This window comes from Schistocerca cancellata, chromosome 4 (assembly GCF_023864275.1).
Source record: "Schistocerca cancellata isolate TAMUIC-IGC-003103 chromosome 4, iqSchCanc2.1, whole genome shotgun sequence".
NCBI lineage: Eukaryota > Metazoa > Arthropoda > Insecta > Orthoptera > Acrididae > Schistocerca > Schistocerca cancellata.
This window is the reverse complement of record NC_064629.1, coordinates 780,106,705-780,128,335: the sequence shown is the minus strand read 5'-3', so window position 1 is coordinate 780,128,335 and position 21,631 is coordinate 780,106,705. Positions and strand designations below refer to the sequence as shown.

Below are 21,631 nucleotides of genomic sequence, written 5' to 3'. Positions count from 1 at the left end.
ACCATGATACATGAAAAATATGTTTAAATGTAATAAGCATTTTTGAAAACTGTACAACCAATTTTTCTAGTAATTTGAAATTTTGCAAAATGCTCCACCCCATTAATCAATTTTGAAAAATGAAAACTTTTGTTACATCACAAATTAAAGAACCTTTCAGGTCACATCCATTCATTTGTAATAAAACTGGTTTCCAAAGTACCATTTTTGGAGAATAAGCTATACACAATGTTCTGTCTGAGTGTTTTCAACATACCTAATTAAAATTTCTAGATGTTCACTATTATTCTAATTTTGCATTTTACATACATTTGTTTGATGTTTTAAACTGTTATTTTACTTTTTAAATTCATGTCTTCTTTGTTAACCATTTCACATAAATTTATTTTGTTAAGTGAAATAGTAAGTAACTTCTTCTTTGATCACTTCTGCCAATTATTTTCTGGTCATCATCTCCAATAGGTTTTCTTTCCGAATTCATTCTCTCTCAGTAAAAGCAACTATACGTGAGCTTAAAACCAAGTAAAATGACAAAGGAGCTAAAAGAATGGCACAGGGAGGATTCGCTGGCTGACCACTTAAAAATCATCCGGTTAACACACAAAACCATAACCATCTCCCTAAAATCATGAGAAAAATGCTGGATAGTACATAAAACTTTAAAACTCAAACCACATTCACTTGCACGTTGATTAACGTACAGGGCGCGCGCGCGCACACACACACACACACACACACACACACACACACACACACACACACTTACTGCAGAAACCTGGAAACCCAACTTTGCAGTCCATTCCTCTAACCTCCGCACTGAGAGTTGCGACTGATTACTTGCTGTTGCAACACTGGAGGAGAAACAGAAAACTACAAAATTGTCCACAAATAAGGAGTACTGTATATGACTCTACTGCAGACATGATGCTGTTTATGGCTATGGAAAAGAGGGTCACACTTAAAACACTGCCCTCAGGGACACCATTCCCCTGCTCAAAACAATCTGACAGCGAGTCACCAACTCAGGTCCTAAAAAAATCACTGATACAGGAAAGACCTTATGAAGATGGTGAGGTGGTGACGAAATCCTCATTGATGCAGTTGCACAAGAATACTGCATCTCCAAGTAGTGTCATATGGCTTACTGATATCAAAGAAAATGCCAATACAGTGATGTTTACATAGGAAAGCCTACTGAACAGCCACCTCTAGCTGGGTCAGATTGTTGACAGTGGACCAAAATTTCCAGAATCCACACAGAGTGGCTAAGAAGTTGCCTCGTCTCTAATAACCAGCCAATATTACTGTTAACCATTCATTCCAGGGTCTTTCCTATACAGTTCATTAAGGCGATGCTCTGGTAAATAATAGGACATGTGCAGCCCTTTCTTGGTTTGAGGAGAGGTATCAAAATTGCCTCTTCATGAGTTTAGGAAGTGACCTGTCTGTCATATCAAATTAAAATATTTGAGGATGATTCCTTTTGACATTACTGGCAAATGTCTAAGCATGCAGTGCCGGATTTCGTTGCAACTGGTTGCAGTACCATGAGTCTCAGACAGCACCAATTCCAGCTTCCACATGGAGAATGTAAAGCTGTAAATCTTCAAATTGTTGGACCTGAAGTCCAACTTGTCCCTCTCTACATTTGCAGAGTAGTGACAAAATGCCGGATTCTGGCTTACACTGGCAGTAGCTTTGCAAATTGAGCATCGAGTGACATTTCTGGGCACTGTCTGGAGACACACCTATTTCAGCAATGCAGCTATTGTTACACAACCATGTTTTCCAGGAATCATCCTCATGACCTCTCATACTTTTGTGGAACAAATGGAATGATTAATGGAGTGCAGGAACACTTGCCATGACCTCTTCTTGCTCTCCTTAATTATGCATAAAGCCCTGACTCTCATGCCTTTAAAAGGAAGTGAAGTTGTCTGCTTTACGGCAACATTAAAACCACACCTGTCCTGGATTGCTGAACAACACTCATCTCTGTCTACCAAGGTACAGGTCACTTCCCCAAGATGACCTGCAGACTTATGGATGGATAAGTCAGCAGCATGATGGATCACTTGCATGATGTGGTCTGCCCATTCCTGTAAGCTATCATGGTATTCAAACACAGTCAACTGACTGAACAGCACCCAGTTAGCTCTGCTGATCATCCATTTCGGTGGCTTCTGTGCAAGCAAGCAATCCTTCATCCAGTAGGTGGATCCACAGTGGGGACTGGTCACCAAAATGAAGGTCTTCAGTTGCTTCCCACTGTGCTGAATATGCAAGGGCTGGAGAGCAGAAAGAGAGGTCAATGGCTGAGGATGACCCAGTAGCAGCCAAGTAAACATGGGGTCTAAAATGCATACCTTCAGAGCTATGAGCAGGTCTACAAGGTGAGTCAAAAAAGACTTTACAACTTTGGAATGATAAAGAAATTTACTGAGATAACTTTTAGAATTGGTAGATGTGTCATTTTGTACAAACAAGGTCAAATTTTATTCACATACTGCATCAGTAGCCCATTCCTCCCCCACGAGCACCAGTGCAGTGCTCAGTTAGAACGGCTGCTTACATGGGTGCATAACATGCTTGCTGTGTTTTTTGGTTTCACGAAAAAAAAAAAAAAAAAAAAAAAAAACTCTGCAACAATTGTTCTGCGTAAATTTCTCACTCTGGAACACATTTGTGACAGTCTCAAACTTAATGTGTTTTGTGCCCTTTAACACATTGAAAGTGCATGGCCCTTTCTTCATGGAGAAAACTGACATTGATATTGCGTATCAGGATATGCTTGAAAACTTTAATTTCACAGATCGATGAAGATTTGTTTTTTTTTTTTTGTGGTTTTAGGGCGCAAAACTGCTAAGGTCATTAGCGCCCGGTCCGGGACTTAAGAAACAGTAAAAAACCTAAAATAGAAACCAGCAGCAGTGGAAACGAAAGTCATAAAATTGGAGAAACTAAAAGCAGAAGGAAGGCTTAAAAATCCACTACAGAAAGGGGTTGGGTATCCCAAAAAAAAAAAAAAACTTCAAATGACTGACGTAATTTCACTGGCACGAATGAACTCTAGAATGCGATCGGCCAATCGCGTGTCATCTGCTAAAATTGATGATATATCAGGCGACAGCTGTAAACGGGCGCGTAACGGAGTAAAATAGGGGCACTCAATTAAAAGGTGTCTTACCGTCCACAACTAAGAGCAGTGGAGACAGAGTGGGGGAGGATCGCCGCTTAAAAGATGTCGATGGCTCAAAAGACAGTGCCCTATCCGGAGTCTAGTTAAAATTACCTCCTCCCGACGACGCGTTCGGGAGGAAGAAGTCCAAGCACAAGGAAGAGTTTTTACGTCCCGCAATTTATTTTGGGGAAGTGTCGACCAGTGCGCGCGCTATAAATGAACAACACGACGACATAAAACGCTCCGGAGATCGGCGACGGGAATCGACTGAATTGCTGGCCGAAGAAGAGAGACTGCAGCCTTGGCTGCAATATCGGCCGCCTCATTCCCGCAGATACCAACGTGTCCCGGGAGCCAGAGGAACGCCACCGAGACGCCCCCCAGGTGGAGCAAGCACAGACAGTCTTGAATCCGGTGGACCAGAGGGTGCACAGGGTAAAGAGCTTGGAGACTGAGGAGAGAGCTGAGAGAATCTGAGCAGATAACGTACTGTATCCGCTGATGGCGGCGGATGTAGTGGACAGCCTGGAGAACAGCATAAAGCTCCGCAGTATAGACCGAACACTGGTCGGGAAGCCGAAAGTGATTTGGGGTGTTGCCAACAACATAGGCACTCCCTACACCAAACTATGTTTTCGAGCCATCGGTGTAAATAAATGTGGCTTCCGTCATTTGTGCACATAGAGCAGCAAATGCCCGACGATAAACAAGTGAAGGGGTACCATCCTTGGGAAATCGACAGAGGTCACGGAGCAGGTAGATCCGGGGACGGAGCCAAGGCGGTGCTGTACCCCAAGTTGTCAAGAAGGTTTTAGGAAAGCGGAAGGAAAGAGAATGGAGCAGTTGACGGAAGCGGACTCCCGGTGGTAGTAGGGAGGAGGGGCGGCCTGCATACCCTACATCAAAGGAGGCATCGAAAAATATATCATGGGCTGGATTAGCAGGCATGGAAGACAGATGGCTGGCATAACGACTCAGAAGGACTGCTCTCCGATTGGACAGCGGAGGTTCAACAGTCTCAGCATAAAGGCTTTCCACAGGGCTGGTGTAAAAAGCTCCAGACACTAAACGTAATCCACGGTGGTGGATAGAGTCGAGACGCCGAAGAATAGACGGCCGAGCAGAGGAGTAGACTGTGCTTCCATAGTCCAATTTCGAGTGCACTAAGGCGCGATAGAGGCAGAGAAGGACCACTCGGTCCGCTCCCCAGGAGGTACCATTCAGGACACAGAGGGTGTTGAGGGATCACAGACAGCGAGCTGAAAGATACGAAATGTGGGAGGACCAGCAGAGTTTTCTGTCAAACATAAGACCCAAGAATTTAGCGACGTCTAAAAATGGAAGGTTGACAGGTCCTAGATGTAAGGAGGGTGGAAGAAACTCCTTTCGTCGCCAAAAATTAACACAAACGGTCTTACTGGGAGAGAAACGGAAGCCGGTTTCGATGCTCCAAGAGTGGAGGCGATCGAGACATCCTTGAAGATGCCGTTCAAGAAGGCTGGTCCATTGAGAGCTGTAGTAGATCGCAAAATCGTCCACAAAGAGGGAGCCCGAGACATCAGGAAGGAGACAATCCATAATTGGATTGATGGCAATGGCAAATAGTACCACACTCAGCACGGAGCCCTGGGGTACCCCGTTTTCTTGGGAGAAAGTACGGGAGAGAGTAGTGTTCACCCGCACCCTAAATGTGCGTTCTGCCATAAATTCGCGAAGAAAAAGGGGCAGCCGACCTCGAAAGCCCCAAGAGAACAGTGTGCGGAGGATACCTGTCCTCCAACAGGTATCGTATGCTCTCTCCAGATCAAAAAATATTGCTACTGTTTGGCGTTTCCGGAGAAAATTATTCATGATATAAGTGGAGAGAGCAACAAGATGGTCAACGGCAGAACGATGCTTTCGGAATCCGCATTGGGCAGGTGTTAAAAGACTGCGGGACTCCAGCCACCACGCTAGACGGTAATTCACCATACGCTCCAAAACCTTACATACACTACTCGTGAGAGAAATGGGGCAATAGCTAGAGGGGAGATGTTTGTCCTTTCCAGGTTTTGGAACAGGAACGACGATAGCTTCCCGCCATCGTCTGGGAAAAGTACTGTCGGTCCAAATTCGATTATAAAGGCGAAGGAGGTAATGCAGACTAAGGGTTGATAAATGCAGCAACATTTGGACGTGGATACCATCCGATCCTGGGGCGAAGGAGCGAGAAGAAGAGAGTGCATAATGGAGTTCCCGCATGGAGAAAACAGTATTATAGCTTTCAAGATTGTGAGAGGAGAAAGCAAGAGGTTGCACTTCCGCTGCACGTTTCTTCGAGAGAAACGCTGGCGGGTAATTGGAAGAGCTCGAAATCTCAGCAAAGTGCTGACCCAACGAGTTAGAAATTGCGACGGGGTCCACGAATGTATCATGCGCGACAGTGAGCCCAGAGACCGGGGAGAAACTAGGCGCGCCTGAGAACCGTCGAAGCCGACTCCAAACTTCCGAGGAGGGAGTGAAGGTGTTAAATGAGCTAATAAAGAATTTCCAGCTTGCCTTCTTGCTATCGCGGATGACGCGACGGCATCGCGCACGGAGCTGCTTATAGCGGATACAGTTGGCCAAAGTAGGATGGTGACGGAAAATGCGAAGAGCACGTCGCCGCTCACGTATTGCGTCACGGCATGCCTCGTTCCACCACGGAACCGGGGGGCGCCGGGGCAATTCGGAGGTGCGTGGTATTGAACGTTCCGCAGCTGTAAGGATAACGTCGGTAATGTGTGTGACCTCATCGTCGACGCTGGGAAAGCGACGGTCATCGAATGTCGCGAGAGACGAAAAAAGTGTCCAATCGGCTTGGGCAAACTTCCAGCGTCGCGGGCGCATATATGGCAGTTGAGGCTGCAGTCTAAGGACACATGGAAAGTGGTCACTCGAGTGTGTATCATCAAGGGCGAACCATTCGAAGCGCCGAGCTAGCGGAATAGTACCGACCGCAAGGACCAAATGAGATAAATTTGTCGTGGAGGCAGACAAAAATGTGGGGACCCCAGTGTTGAGGCAAACTAGATCCGCTTGGTGGAAGACGTCTAGCAACAGTGAGCCATGTGGACAAGGATGTGGAGATCCCCAAAGTGGGTGGTGGGCATTGAAGTCCCCAACCAGCAAATAGGGGGGTGGAAGCTGACCAAGAAGATGAAGGAGATCAGCTCGTGCCATTGGTGTGGACGATGGAATGTATACAGTACAAAGAGAGAATGCGTATCCTGAAAGGGAAAGACGGACGGCGACAGCTTGGAAGGAAGTGTTTAAGGGGATTGGGTGATAATAGAGAGTATCATGGAGAAAAATCATGAGTCCTCCACGGGCTGGAGTGCCTTCAACAGAGGGGAGATCATATCTGACGGACTGAAAATGAGGGAGAACAAAGCGGTCATGGGGACGCAGCTTTGTTTCCTTAAGACAGAAGATGACCGGCGAGTAGGATCGTAAGAGGATCGACAATTCATCCCTATTGGCTCGAATGCCGCGGATATTCCAGTGGATAATGGACATGGGGTGAACAGAAAATGGAGGAATGTGACCAAAGTTGCTGTCAACTCAAAGACTGCTCGGAGCTAGCGACCGACAGCATGGAATGGCATTCAGCCGAAGGCAGAAGATCCTGATCCATAGGTTGGTCAGGAGCAGCTCCTGCCACCAGCGATCGGCCGGTTGACCGGCCACCAGCAGTGCGCCTCGGCGACACAGAAGACGGCCGAGGGCGATTTCCGTCAGGTGGTGCTGTAGATGGGACACGCCTTGGCGGAGAAGGGGAGGAACTGCGTTTCTTTGTAGCCTTCTTGGAAATATGATGTTTAGATGAAGGAGGAACCAATGGTTGGGAAGTTGCGGTACGTAAAAACTCTTCACAAGTATGCTCTTTTTTGGAAGGCTTGGTGTCTGACTTTAGGGCTCAAGATTTAGCAGAACCCGATGAAGGGTGAGCCATAGAGTGGGCAGGCGAAAGTGGTGAGGTTGAACAGGCGATCTTTGTGCTGGCCGATCTGACGACCGTGGCACTAAAGGTGAGGTCGCAAGTCTGCGTGGCCGCCTCCTTTGTTGGCCGAGGAGAAGCAAGGACAGTGCTGTATTTTCCTGTCTGAGGCACGGTGGGCTGGCGACTGGCAAATAATTTTCGAGCAGCAAAGGTCGACACCTTTTCCTTCACTCTTATTTCCTGGATGAGCTTTTCGTCCTTAAAAAAGGGGCAATCTCGAGAGGAAGCAGCGTGGTCACCCATACAGTTGATGCAGCGAGGGGATGGAGGTGGACAAGCACCCTCATGGGCATCCTTGCCACACGTAACACATTTGGCCGGATTGGAACAGGACTGGCTGGTGTGATTGAACCGCTGACACCGATAGCAACGCGTAGGGTTTGGGACATAAGGGCGAACGGAAATTATCTCATAACCTGCTTTGATTTTCGATGGGAGTTGAACTTTGTCAAATGTCAAGAAGACAGTGCGCGTTGGAATGATGTTCGTGTCAACCCTTTTCATAAAACTATGAACAGCCGTTACACCCTGGTCAGACAGGTAGTGCTGAATTTCTACGTCAGACAATCCATCGAGGGAGCGTGTATAAACGACTCCACGCGAGGAATTTAAGGTACGGTGCGGGTCCACCCGGACAGGGAAAGTGTGGAGCAGAGAAGTACGCAGCAATTTTTGTGCCTGGAGGGCACTGACTGTTTCTAACAACAGGGTGCCATTCCGTAATCTGGAACAAGACTTTACAGGACCTGCAATTGCGTCGACACCTTTCTGAATAATGAAAGGGTTGACCGTGGAGAAGTCGTGACCTTCGTCAGACCAAGAAACAACAAGGAACTGTAGCAACGATGGAAGAACTGTCTGTGGCTGAGACTCAGTGTACTTACGTTTGTGAGCAGACATAGTGAAAGGTGAGGAAACCATTGCGGAAGAATCCCCCACGATTACCAGCGTCTCCGATGGCGTGCTCCTCCCTTGTGGGGGCCCTCACTGAGGGCACTCCCGCCTTAGGTGATTGTTCACACCTCAGGTCACACCTCCCGACAAACGGACGGAGGGACCAATTGGCACTTGCGGAAGGTATCAGCTCGGGTAATCACCCCTCCCTGGGCCTGGCCGTTACCAGGGGGTACGTACGTGTCCTACCTGTCTACCCGGGGTGGGGAATTACGCGTTACCCCGTCACCAGCTACGCATGGAAGTGCGTGGGTCGGCCTTCAGACATGCACAGGGAGGAAAAAAGAGAAAGGGAAAGGAAAGAAGAGGGGTCTCAAACGCCGCAGCAGAGGAAAGTGCAGAGAGAAGCGGGAAGGAAAAGAGAAGGACAGAGGAAGGACGAAGACTTGCAAGTACAGAAAGCAAGGAATTTTAACAGTTTAGAGCGTCCGTCTCCGGACGTAGGCACAAACCATACTCCCAGAGGGGGAGAAAGGGAAGGAAAGAGCCAGAGGTGACGGGGGGGGGGGGGGGGGGGGGGCAAAGATGGGGGAGGGGGAAGGATGAGGAAAGGGAAGGTATGCAGCCCGGAAAGGAAGGAGGGCCACATTAGCTCGGGGTCCCGTGCTCGCTACGCACGTGTCCACAAAAGAGTTGTGAACCCCCTGGGGGGGATCTTTTTTTTTTTTTTTTTTTTTTTTTTTTTTTTTTTTTTTTTTTTTGTTGTGGTTTTAGGGCGCAAAACTTCTATGGTCATTAGCGCCCAGCCCGTGACCTAAGACAGTAAAAAACCGAAATTTAAAACCAGCAGCAATGGGAACAAAGTCAGAAAATTGGAGAAACTAAAAATAGAAGACTGCTTAAAAATCCACTACAGAAAGGGGGTGATTGTCCCCAAAAAAAGCTTCAAATGACTGACGTCATTTCACTGTCACTAATAAACTGTAGAACGCGGTCGGCGGAGCGCGTGTCATCTGCTAAAATCGACGATAGATCAGGCGATAGCTGTAGACGGGAGCGTAACGGATTAAAATAGGGGCATTCAATTAAAAGGTGTCTTACCGTCCACAGCTGAGAGCAGTGGGGACAGAGTGGGGGAGGATCGCCGCTTAAAAGATGTCTATGGCTAAAACGACAATGCCCTATCCGGAGTCTAGCTAAAATTACCTCCTCCCGACGACGCGTTCGGGAGGAAGAGGTCCAAGCGCAAGGAAGGCTTTTCACTTCCTGCAATTTATTACAGGGAAGTGCCGACCAATGGGCATGCCATAAATGAGCAACATGGCGACATAAATCGTTCCGAAGATCGGTGAAGGGAAGCGACTGAATAGCTGGCCGAGGAAGAGAGACTGCGGCCTTGGCCGCTATATCGGCCGCCTCATTCCCACAGATACCAGCGTGTCCCGGGAGCCAGAGGAACGCCACTGAGACGCCCCTCAGGTGAAGCAAGCGCAGACAGTCCTGAATCCGGTGGACCAGAGGGTGCACAGGGTAAAGAGCTTGGAGACTGAGGAGAGAGCTGAGAGAATCTGAGCAGATAACGTACTGTATCCGCTGATGGCGGCGGATGTAGTGGACAGCCTGGAGAACAGCGTAAAGCTCCGCAGTATAAACCGAACACTGGTCGGGAAGCCGAAAGCGATTTGGGGTGTCGCCAACAATATAGGCACTCCCTACACCTAACGATGTTTTCGAGCCGTCGGTGTAAATAAATGTGGCGTCCGTCATTTCTGCACATAGAGCAGCAAATGCCCGACGATAAACAAGTGTAGGGGTACCATCTTTGGGAAATTGACAAAGGTCACGGAGCAGGCAGATCCGGGGACGGAGCCAAGGCGGCGCTGTACCCCAAGTTGTCAGGAAGGGTTTAGGAAAGCGGAAGGAAAGAGAATGGAGCAGTTGACGGAAGCGGACTCCCGGGGGTAGTAGGGAGGAGGGGCGGCCTGCATACCCTACATCAAAGGAGGCGTCGAAAAAAAGGTCGTGGGCTGGATTAGCAGGCATGGAAGACAGACGGCTAGCATAACGACTCAGGAGGACTGCTCGCCGATTGGACAGCGGAGGTTCAGCAGTCTCAGCATAAAGGCTTTCCACAGGGCTAGTGTAAAAAGCTCCAGACACTAAACGTAATCCACGGTGGTGGATAGAGTCGAGACGCCGAAGAATAGACGGCCGAGCAGAGGAGTAGACTATGCTTCCATAATCCAATTTCGAGCGCACTAAGGCGCGATAGAGGCGGAGAAGGACCACTCGGTCCGCTCCCCAGGAGGTACCATTCAGGACACGGAGGGTGTTAAGTGATCGCAGACAGCGAGCCGAAAGATAAGAAACGTGGGAGGACCAGCATAGTTTTCTGTCAAACATAAGACCCAAGAATTTAGCGACGTCTGAAAACGGAAGGTTGACAGGACCTAGATGTAAGGAGGGCGGAAGAAACTCCGTACGTCGCCAAAAATTGACACAAACGGTCTTACTGGGTGAAAAACGGAAGCCAGTTTCGATGCTCCACGAGTGGAGGCGATCGAGACATCCTTGAAGACGTCGTTCAAGAAGGCTGGTCCGTTGAGAGCTGTAGTAGATCGCAAAATCGTCCACAAAGAGGGAGCCCGAGACATCAGGAGGGAGACAATCCATAATTGGATTTATGGCGATGGCAAACAGTACAACACTCAGCACGGATCCCTGGGGTACCCCGTTTTCTTGGGAGAAAGTACGGGAGAGAGTAGTGTTCACCCGCACCCGAAAAGTGCGCTCTGCCATAAATTCGCGAAGAAAAAGGGGCAGCCGGCCTCGAAAGCCCCAAGAGAACAGTGTGCGGAGGATGCCTGTCCTCCAACAGGTATCGTATGCTCTCTCCAGATCAAAAAATATTGCTACCGTTTGGCGTTGCCGGAGAAAATTGTTCATGATATAAGTGGAGAGAGCGACAAGATGGTCAACTGCAGAACGATGCTTCCGAAATCCGCATTGGGCTGGTGTTAAAAGGCTGCGGGATTCCAGCCACCAAGCTAAACGGTAATTCACCATACGCTCCAAAACCTTACAGACACTACTCGTGAGAGAAATGGGGCGATAGCTAGAGGGGAGATGTTTGTCCTTTCCAGGTTTCGGAACGGGAACGACAATAGCTTCCCGCCACCGTCTGGGAAAGGTGCTGCCGGTCCAAATTCGATTATAAAGGCGAAGGAGGTAACGCAGACTATGGGTGGATAAATGCAGCAACATTTGGACATGGATACCATCCGGTCCTGGGGCGGAGGAGCGAGAAGATGAGAGGGCATGTTGGAGTTCCCGCATGGAGAAAACAGTATTGTAGTTTTCGTGATTTTGGGAGGAGAAAGCAAGAGGTCGCACTTCCGCTGCACGTTTCTTCGGGAGAAACGCTGGCGGGTAATTTGAAGAGCTCGAAATCTCAGCAAAGTGCTGACCCAACGAGTTAGAAATTGCGACGGGGTCCACTAAGGTATCATGCGCGACAGTGAGCCCAGAAACCGGGGAGAAACTAGGCGCGCCTGAGAACCGTCGAAGCCGACTCCAAACTTCCGAGGAGGGAGTGAAGGTGTTAAATGAGCTAATAAAGAATTTCCAGCTTGCCTTCTTGCTATCGCGGATGACGCGACGGCATCGCGCACGGAGCTGCTTATAGCGGATACAGTTGGCCAAAGTAGGATGGTGACGGAAAATGCGAAGAGCACGTCGCCGCTCACGTATTGCGTCACGGCATGCCTCGTTCCACCAAGGAACTAGGGGGCGCCGGGGCAATTCGGAAGTGCGTGGTATTGAACGTTCCGCAGCTGTAAGGATAACGTCGGTAATGTGTGTGACCTCATCGTCGACGCTGGGAAAGCGACGGTCATCGAATGTCGCGAGAGACGAAAAAAGTGTCCAATCGGCTTGGGCAAACTTCCAGCGTCGCGGGCGCATATATGGCAGTTGAGGCTGCAGTCTGAGGACACATGGAAAGTGGTCACTCGAGTGTGTATCATCAAGGGCGAACCATTCGAAGCGCCGAGCTAGCGGAACAGTACCGACCGCAAGGTCCAAATGAGATAAGGTTGTCGTGGAGGCAGACAAAAATGTGGGGACCCCAGTGTTGAGGCAAACTAGATCCGCTTGGTGGAAGACGTCTAGCAATACGGAGCCACGTGGACAAGGGTGTGGAGATCCCCAAAGCGGGTGGTGGGCATTGAAGTCCCCAACCAGCAAATAGGGGGGTGGAAGCTGACCAAGAAGATGAAGGAGATCAGCTCGTGCCATTGGTGTGGACGATGGAATGTATACAGTACAAAGAGAGAACGTGTATCCGGAAAGTGAAAGACGGACGGCGACAGCTTGGAAGGAAATGTTTAAGGGGATTGGGTGATAATGGAGAGTATCACGGAGAAGAATCATGAGTCCTCCATGGGCTGGAGAGCCTTCAACAGAGGGGAGATCATATCGGACAGACTGAAAATGAGGGAGAACAAAGCGGTCATGGGGACGCAGCTTTGTTTCCTGAAGACAGAAGATGACCGGCGAGTAGGAGCGTAAGAGGACCGACAATTCATCCCGATTGGCTCGAATGCCGCGGATATTCCAGTGGATAATGGACATGGGGTGAAAAGAGAATGGAGGAATGTGACCAAAGTTGCTGTCAACTCAAAGACTGCTCGGAGCTAGCAACCGACAGCATGGAATGGCATTCAGCCGAAGGCAGAAGATCCTGATCCATAAGTTGGTCAGGAGCAGTCCCTGCCACCAGCGATCGGCCGGTTGACCGGCCACCAGCAGTGCGCCTCGGCGACACAGAAGATGGCCGAGGGCGATTTCCGCCAGGTGGTGCTGTAGAGGGGGCACGCCTTGGCGGAGAAGGAGAGGAACTGGGTTTCTTTGCAGCCTTCTTGGAAGAATGTTGTTTAGAGGAAGGAGGAACCGATGGTTGTGAAGCTGCGGTCCGTAAAAACTCTTCACGAGTATGCTCTTTTTTCGAAGACTTGGCGTCCGACTTTTGGGCTCGAGATGTAGCAGAACCCGACGAAGGGTGAGCCATAGAGTGGGCAGGCGAAAGTGGTGAGGTTGAACGAGCGATCTTTGCGCTGGCCGATCTGACGACCGTGGTACTAAAGGTGAGGTCGCAAGTCTGCGTGGCCGCCTCCTTTGTTGGCCGGGGAGAAGCAAGGACAGTGCTGTATTTTCCTGTCTGAGGCACGGTGGGCTTGCGACTGGCGAATAATTTTCGAGCAGCAAAGGTCGACACCTTTTCCTTCACCCTTATTTCCTGGATGAGCTTCTCATCCTTAAAAACGGGGCAATCTCGAGAGGAAGCAGCGTGGTCACCCATACAGTTGATGCAGCGAGGGGATGGAGGTGGACAAGCACCCTCATGGGCATCCGTGCCACACGTAACACATTTGGCTGGATTGGAACAGGACTGGCTGGTGTGATTGAACCGCTGACATCGATAGCAACGCGTAGGGTTTGGGACGTAAGGGCGAACGGAAATTATCTCATAGCCTGCTTTGATTTTCGATGGGAGTTGAACTGTGTCAAATGTCAAGAAGACAGTGCGGGTTGGAATGATGTTCGTGTCAACCCGTTTCATTACTCTATGAACTGCCGTTACGCCCTGGTCAGACAGATAGTGCTGAATTTCTTCGTCAGACAATCCATCGAGGGAGCGTGTATAAACGACTCCACGCGAGGAATTCAAGGTACGGTGCGGTTCCACCCGGACAGGGAAGGTGTGGAGCAGAGAAGTACGCAGCAACTTTTGTGACTGGAGGGCATTGTGTGTTTCTAACAACAGGGTGCCATTCCGTAATCTGGAACAAGACTTTACAGGACCTGCTATTGCGTCGACTCCTTTCTGAATAATGAAAGGGTTGACCGTGGAGAAGTCGTGACCTTCATCAGACCGAGAAACAACAAGGAACTGTGGCAACGATGGAAGAATCGTCTGTGGCTGAGACTCAGTATGCTTACGTTTGTGACTAGACTTAGTGGAAGGTGAGGAAACCATTGCGGAAGAATCCCCCATGATTACCGGCGTCTCCGATGGCGCGCTCCTCCCTTGTGGGGGCCCTCTCTGAGGGCACTCCCGCCTTAGGTGATTGTTCACACCTCAGGTCACACCTCCCGACAAACGGACGGAGGGACCAATCGGCAGTTTCGGAAGGTATCAGCTCCGGTAATCACCCCTCCCTGGGCCTGGCCGTTACCAGGGGGTACGTACGTGTCCTACCTGTCTACCCGGGGCGGGGAATTACGCGTTACCCCGTCACCGGCTACGCACGAAGGGCGTGGGTCGGCCTTCAGACACGCACAGGGAGGAAGAAAGAGAAAGGGAAGGGAAGGAAGAGAGGTCTCAAACGCCGCAGCGGAGAAAAGAGAAAGAGAAGAGGTAAGGAAAAGAGAAGGACAAAGGACAAAGAGAAGGACAAAGGAAGGAAAAAGACAGAAGGACAAAGGAAGGAAGAAGACATAAAAGCAAGGAAGGCAAGAAATGCAGTACATTTACGAGCGTCCGTCTCCGGACGTAGGCACAAACCATACTCCCAGATGGGGAGAAAGAGAAGGAAAGAGCCAGAGGTGAGGGGAGGAGGGGCGAAGAGAGGGATGGGGAAGGATGCGGAATGGGAAGGTATGCAGCCCGGAAAGGAAGGAAGGCCACATTAGCTCGGGGTCCCGTGCTCGCTACGCACGTATCCACAAAAGAGTTGTGGACCCCCTGGGGGGCCCTGGGGGGATCGATGAAGATGACCAAGATGGGATGGTTTACTACCAGCAAGCCAGTGCACCACCTTATTCCCTCATGGAAGGTCAATGTTTCATCAATAATCACTTCCTAGGTCAGTGAATTGGCCGCGAAGAGCCAATAGTATGGCTACCTCACTCCCCACACTTTACACCACAGGATTTCTGCTTCTGTGGTTCTACTGAAGAACAAATACATATTCCACCCCTACCAAACAATTAAGCCAACCTGAAAAAACTAATCCACACTGCTGTTGCAGAAGTTACATCCGATCTGCCGCAATGAGTGTGGGAAGAAATTGATTAGTGGTGTTTGTCACATCACAAATGGTAGTCACATTGAACCAAAATGACATTTGACACTTATGTGAAACTTTAAGTTATTTGCTACAAAATGATACATGTACCATTTCTGTAAGTTAACTCAATAAATTTCTATAACATTCCAAATTTCTATATCAGTCCTTTTTGACTCACTCTGTATAATGGGATAGGTGACACTGCAGCTAAGAATTTTCACCAATTTAAAAGTAGCTGCAGTTATATTTGAAAACTGCAGGATTTGGTACCAGATACATAATTTTGTGTTCTTGGTGAGGCATTGACAAAAGCATCACATGGTGTTATAGGAAAAGAGAACTAGGCCCTTAAAATTGAAAGTAAATTTTTTTTTTAAAGCTCATAATTGTGGGCTACCTTCACTCCACACTTGGTAACCATATTATCAGTTTATAAATATTGCCTGACCCTTGCATGCCAAGATGATCTGACTATCAATGAGAAAGCAAAATCTTCATATACTCTGAAAGCACTGCTCACTTAACTGTTAAAAATGATACCACCTGTCTTCCCAGTACACCAGTTACTCTTTATGTGACATTTCTATGTGATTTATCATCTTTCTCCCATTCACTCTGCTGCTTGTTTAGTGTATACTTCCAACAGTTTCTTGCATAACATGGCATCCTTACTGAAGTTTAGGAACTTTGGTTGTTCTGTAGTCTGGTAGGACTTTAGTGTTAAGAAGCTGGACATGTTATCACTGTCTATGAGAAGTGTGCCATTATGGAGATGTTTTAAAGACTTAAAAGGTAGTGTAATTATCTCCAGAGCTTTTTAAATGTAGAAGGGATAGCTCTTCATAAGACATCCCCTTTTCACTATACTTTTGCTAAAATTACTTGTTATTTGAAGTTTGTCACATGGCATTATGGTGCTGCCATTTTGGCTGTCAGGAGCACCTTGGGTAGGGCTCTAAAGAGAGGGAGCAGGATGCTGGCAGTGTCTAATAACAGATTACAAGTGTACACTATACTACTCTAAAACTGGAACTGAAATGACCACTGTTGCAACACAGTGTCAATGGAGAATTGTTCTTGAGAGATAAGAGCTCCTATTGGAGGAACTATGTTCCCAAGCAAAGTGTCATCTAAAAAGTGATCTTAATCTGTCTATAAACTGAGTACTTTTAAACACACGTGTCCTGTTACTATTCATAGTAGTGCTGCTTCTAAAACAACTCATCAGCCAGATGCCTTCCCCACAGCTGCCATCCTAACTCCACAACAACAATCCAACAGAGCCCCACAAACCTGAGCCATCCCAACTATACACAATACCCCTTTCAGTTTATATTATACTGTCCTCACAACAAAGGCAGTTTTGCCAATTGATGATTGCTGAAGCAGAGTCAGAGGTTACAGTACTAGAGAACTTATCACCCAAAAAGTCTTAGGGTTTTTTTTTTTTTTTTTTTTTAAATCTGAACACACTGTGGTGCTTATCAATTAGCATCACACAGGAGAAATTTGTGGCTTCTGGAATGCTGAGTATTAAACCACACAAGTGAAATGACCTATGACATCTCCACATATCAATACTATTGAGCAGAAAGCTAACGAATGATTAATGCAATCTTGGATCTTATCTTCCCCTTAATGAGTTTTATAACACATGTAGAAAATATTCTCTGCTGATGACAGCAGCATTAGCCACTGATAAAAAACCAGAACTGCTGGAGGATGTGTATGACTAGGCAGTATGTAATAAATTTTTATTGTTAACAAAAATTAGCTTGAATTTCAGCTTAAAAGGAGAGAACGTCTGCCACTTTCAGCATAAATGATACATCGTTTAGTGTGTAGCAAATAAGTATTTTAGGGATGAATATTGATTTTCAGTTGACAGGGAATGAACACAGGAAGATACTGGCAAAGAAACATCATAAGCATGTTATGCCCTTAGGGTCATTTCAGTATGTAACAACCAGTGCCTTGTGGTTCGATATTATTCCTATGTCCATTAAAGATTTTATCTATGAGGTTTACTTCTGGGTTTGGGAATAAAAAAAAACACACACACACACACACACACACACACACACACACACACACACACACACACACACACACACAGAGAGAGAGAGAGAGAGAGAGAGAGAGAGAGAGTTTTCAAACAGCAGAAAATCACCATATGATTAACAACTGCAATTTGTTGGGATTATTAAAAATCAAATCAAGGCTCATAGTAATAAAATATTGAAAAATGTGTATCCTTCCTGCACTGAGTGCATTTACCTACAATCAGTTGGTCGCATCATGAAAAACATTAATAAGTGTGTCACAAATAGTTCTACACACTATTATGGAACAAGAGTTAGTTTCGAGTAACAGTTACCTAAGGGGAAAAAAATTCTAAACAGAATTTCCTATCTGGAATTAAAACTGCAGGAAATGAAAGAGTTAACTAAAATACATTTATTTATACATGCAGTCAAAGCCGACCTCTTAAAAACTGCACACAAAGTTTATTTAGAGTAATCTGAGTATGGGTTAATAAAAAAAATAAGTGAGCATAGTGCATAATAATAATGTCTCGCCATTCTTTCCGAGTTCAATATTTCAATCATGAAGGAAGTCTGACTCAGCTTTTCAGACTGGCATAAGGAAAGAAATGGATCTATAACAGAGGCATGGCAATGCCACAGCAATGTATACTAAATATAAAAGTAATGAGGCAGTGCATAAGATGTTAGCCTCAGATTTGTGGGGATGAAGGCTAATGCTCTGTCTGGCCATCGTGATTCATGTAATCCTAAATCACTACAGGCAAATGCCAAGATGGTTTGTTCACGAAGGCAATGGCTGACCACCTGTCCTCTCCTCATTGCACAACTGTGTATATGTTTGTATATATATGAAGATAAATCCTGTATCATTGTAAAATGATTCTTGGGTTGATAAATTATTATACTATTTTCACTAAACTATCATTAGGCCAAGAGGACAGAGGTGGAAATTAAATGAAGACTTTACCAAAGAACAATAGTTGCTCACATGTATACATAAATAAATAGTAACATTTTAAGATGCAAACTCCTACTGCACAATATGAAAAAGAAACTATGTTTAGGAATGGAGAACAAGTGAAATTTTAGACAAATCTTTTACAGGAATGGACAGTAATCTACACTGCTACACAATCTGTAACTGAAATGAAAGGAGATGTCAACTGATTGCAACACAAATGCTCTCACATCATGCTGATATAAATAAAATTCATTCCATTTGGTCAGATCGGATTAGACACTTTTAGAGTAGAGAAAACAGTCACGATTTATGGAGTAAGAGCAGAGGTTCGGGAGGTTGTCTGGTTGATTTGGAATACAGAAACAAACAGCGAGGTCATCAGTCCAATTGAATTAGGGAAGGAAGTCGGCTGTGCCCTTTCAAAGAAACCATCCTGGCATTTGCCTGAAGTGATTTAGGGAAATCACGGAAAACCTAAATCAAGATGACTGGACCGTCATCCTCCCGTATGCGAGTCTAGTGTGTTAACCACTGCATCATCTCGCTCGGTTTGTTGGGGAGGGAAATTATGAACAGGAGACTATAAGGTAAATGGTACAGGCATGAAAGAGGAGTGGAAGTCCACATGTCACAATGTGTGCCTTCCAGCATATAATCTCACTGTAGATACAAACTTAACTTTTCAAATTTTATGTAGGCTCACAAATATCTCCTCATAGATAAAACAAATATTTTAAAAATACACTGTAGTGCAACAACTATGCCTAGTTACTTACCAGTGACCGGTAATATGACTGAGAAGCCATTGGTGAATATATGTTATCTGAAATAAGCAACAGTAAAATTATCAAAACATTATTTCAAAATTTTCACAGCAACAGACCCACATTTAATGAAATATTTCATACATAGATCTGATATAAAAAATCTGCAAGCATATCTTTTGTTATGTTATTATCATCTAAAGAATTAATGGCAGATCATACAATAATGTATGTACCGTTTTCCTGGTTGCTTAAAACAAAAAATAATCAGCCCATAGATTACTGAGGCTAGGTGAGGAAAGGGGTGTGGAACTTTCATTCACATTTGATGTGTGGTATACTGTGTAATCAGTTATATTAATGGAAATAAATTAGAATATCACCCCTAAAACCACTGGCTCTATTGTATATAATTTTCATCAGAGTATATGCCCAGAACAATCAGTTTCAATCTTTGTCTAACACAGTAGCATAGCCCCAGGTAATTTTCACACAAAAATGTAACTTTTGCTATCAGTCTCATATCTTTTTAAAAAAATTTAAGATGAGAAAATAACGAGTCCTTCCTCACTTCATATTTCTTGGCAACACTTCTGATGCTTACAATGGGATTTTCTTTCAATTCTGTAGTTGCATATAGTAGCTGGAGATTAGATTCAGTTTTCGTTCCATAGACCCAAAAACCAGATTATTCTTGTAGGTGTGGAGTACTCCTCTGAGTAGTCTTATGTTATAAAATTGAAACTGCTTGAAAGATCAAATACACACACAATAATATGCCGCCTGAAAAAATACATTAAAACAACAGGTGTTGCTTTTTTCCGGAAATTCCTTTCTTGCTACACTAACATACAAATTTTATTTCTTTCTTGGGAAGTGTTTGATATAGGATGATGATTCTGCAGAGAAGTTTGGTAAATTATCTAATTTTTATTTTCGGACAGTCTAATTACAACTGAATGAAATAGTTTTCAGCCGTCCCTAAAATAAAATTTATCAACATATCATAATATTATACACAACCATGGAGGACAGGGTTACAAAAGATGAAAATGTTACTAATTTTTGTCTGCTACATTTTCCAAAACAAATGCTACTGTACAGCATAAAAAGAGAACAATTTGATTCAAAATACGTATAACTGCACGAGGAAGTTGCTCTAATAGAAAATAAAAGTTATTTGACAACGAAAGTTCAGATTGCTATGGGAATGGTGTTACGGCCTGCTAATTACCCCCAATATTTTCGTGTGATAATTAACCCAGCCCAGCCTAGACTAATAGTACGGTATCGAAAGATGTGAAGCAATGGAAGCGAAAACTGGTTATACTGTGAAAGGAAGGTATGGAGAGGAAAACTTCCACTCGGTAGTATGAGACACACAAATGAAGAAATGAAACGGCATGAACTGAGTTAACTGGACGTCTAGTTTTCTTAGCTCATGAGCAAGGAATGAGGAGAGTATGTTTACTAATTATGTAATGAAGTAAGAGGGAACGATGCATTCGCCTAACCCTATCTTAAAACCATACAATTAGTGTGAGTGGTGGTGCGAGGGGAGAATGAGGCTGCTCCCAGGAAGGACGCAATAAGATTATATTATTATGAAGATCATACCAAATTGTGTACTGTTACTTCCGCTACTAGGGCTCGCCAAAAAGAATCTATCCTAGGCCAACTCATCTTTACTACAAGATCGAGAATCAGTAACATCTGACAAGAATCCCACAAAATCGCGGTACAATGGAATTCATTGCCTCAGTTTCCATTCCTTATGGAAAACAGTAACTTAAATTTAACAATTATACATGGCAATTAAAAACCTGACAGAATTTATTAAAAAAGCATAACAATACCTGGCAAAACAAGGGGTACCTGTTTTCGTCAGTCGTCCAGTTATTACCTGAGCCCTAGTGAAACTCTCCTAAACCTCTTGTGTGTAGCACCAACACAGTCAGAACACAAATATTTAATGACACGTCTCAGCGTTTGCCCCAATTCACAACCAATGTCACGTGAATCAGCTACACCATAAAACTTCCTGTCATGATGTCATTCTCGTTGCTCATACTTCGCGGTTACAAGAATCACTTGCGCATGCGCTGGGACGGCAACTGTAAATGTTTGGTCACGGGGGTGTAACGCTATATATATTTCACACAGGGACTTCCGCTAACATGACCTTGTTGCCTTGTTCGCTGCCAGGCCACTTGGAGTGCTTTAGGTTTACACCAGTCCGTCATCTCGCTTTCTCATTGGCTAATTTTTAGGCTTCTATATCTGTTTTAGTTTCTTACGGGAAGTGTTTTGAACTCGTAACATTGCGCTGGTCGTTTTGACTTCCCGTGTGTTTTGCTCTGTATTACGTTGTAAATATGTTGCTTGTATTCTCATTGCGTTCTGCTAGTATCCTTAATACTGGGTGGGGTAAATGACTGCGTAATTGTCATTTCTTTATATCAAACAGAAGCTGCTTACATTGCATGGTGTTCTGTGGACGTACGGTACGTTTATTGTTATTGCTTACGCATCTGTGTGTCTACTGCTCGATTTAAAACCATTGAAAGTATATTGCTTTTGTTGTACTTTATTTATGCATCCGTTTTCCGTACCTTCTCACATAGAGTTCGTATTTATACTCGAGTATTGCACAAATATGCAGTTTCAGTGATATAGAGCATTAAAGATCTGT

The 21,631-nt window shown here is 45.7% G+C and overlaps 1 protein-coding gene across 3 annotated transcripts in view; it reads right to left on the bottom strand.

Annotated features, from left to right (window-relative positions):
• LOC126184636 (annexin B9-like) overlaps window positions 1–21,127 on the bottom strand; it is a 106,539-nt gene extending 85,412 nt beyond the window's left edge. The window contains exons 1-2 of one of the 3 annotated variants that reach the window (XM_049927111.1): window positions 20,796–21,127; window positions 18,952–18,998 (exon numbers count right to left, since the gene is read on the bottom strand). In XM_049927111.1, the coding sequence (XP_049783068.1) occupies window positions 18,952–18,981 (30 nt within the window). In that variant the 5' untranslated portion in view covers window positions 18,982–18,998; window positions 20,796–21,127. The remainder of the gene's footprint in view (window positions 1–18,951; window positions 18,999–20,795) is intronic. The other 2 variants (XM_049927110.1, XM_049927109.1) reach the window with 2 other exon arrangements.
• Between the last annotated feature and the right edge of the window lie 504 nt (window positions 21,128–21,631).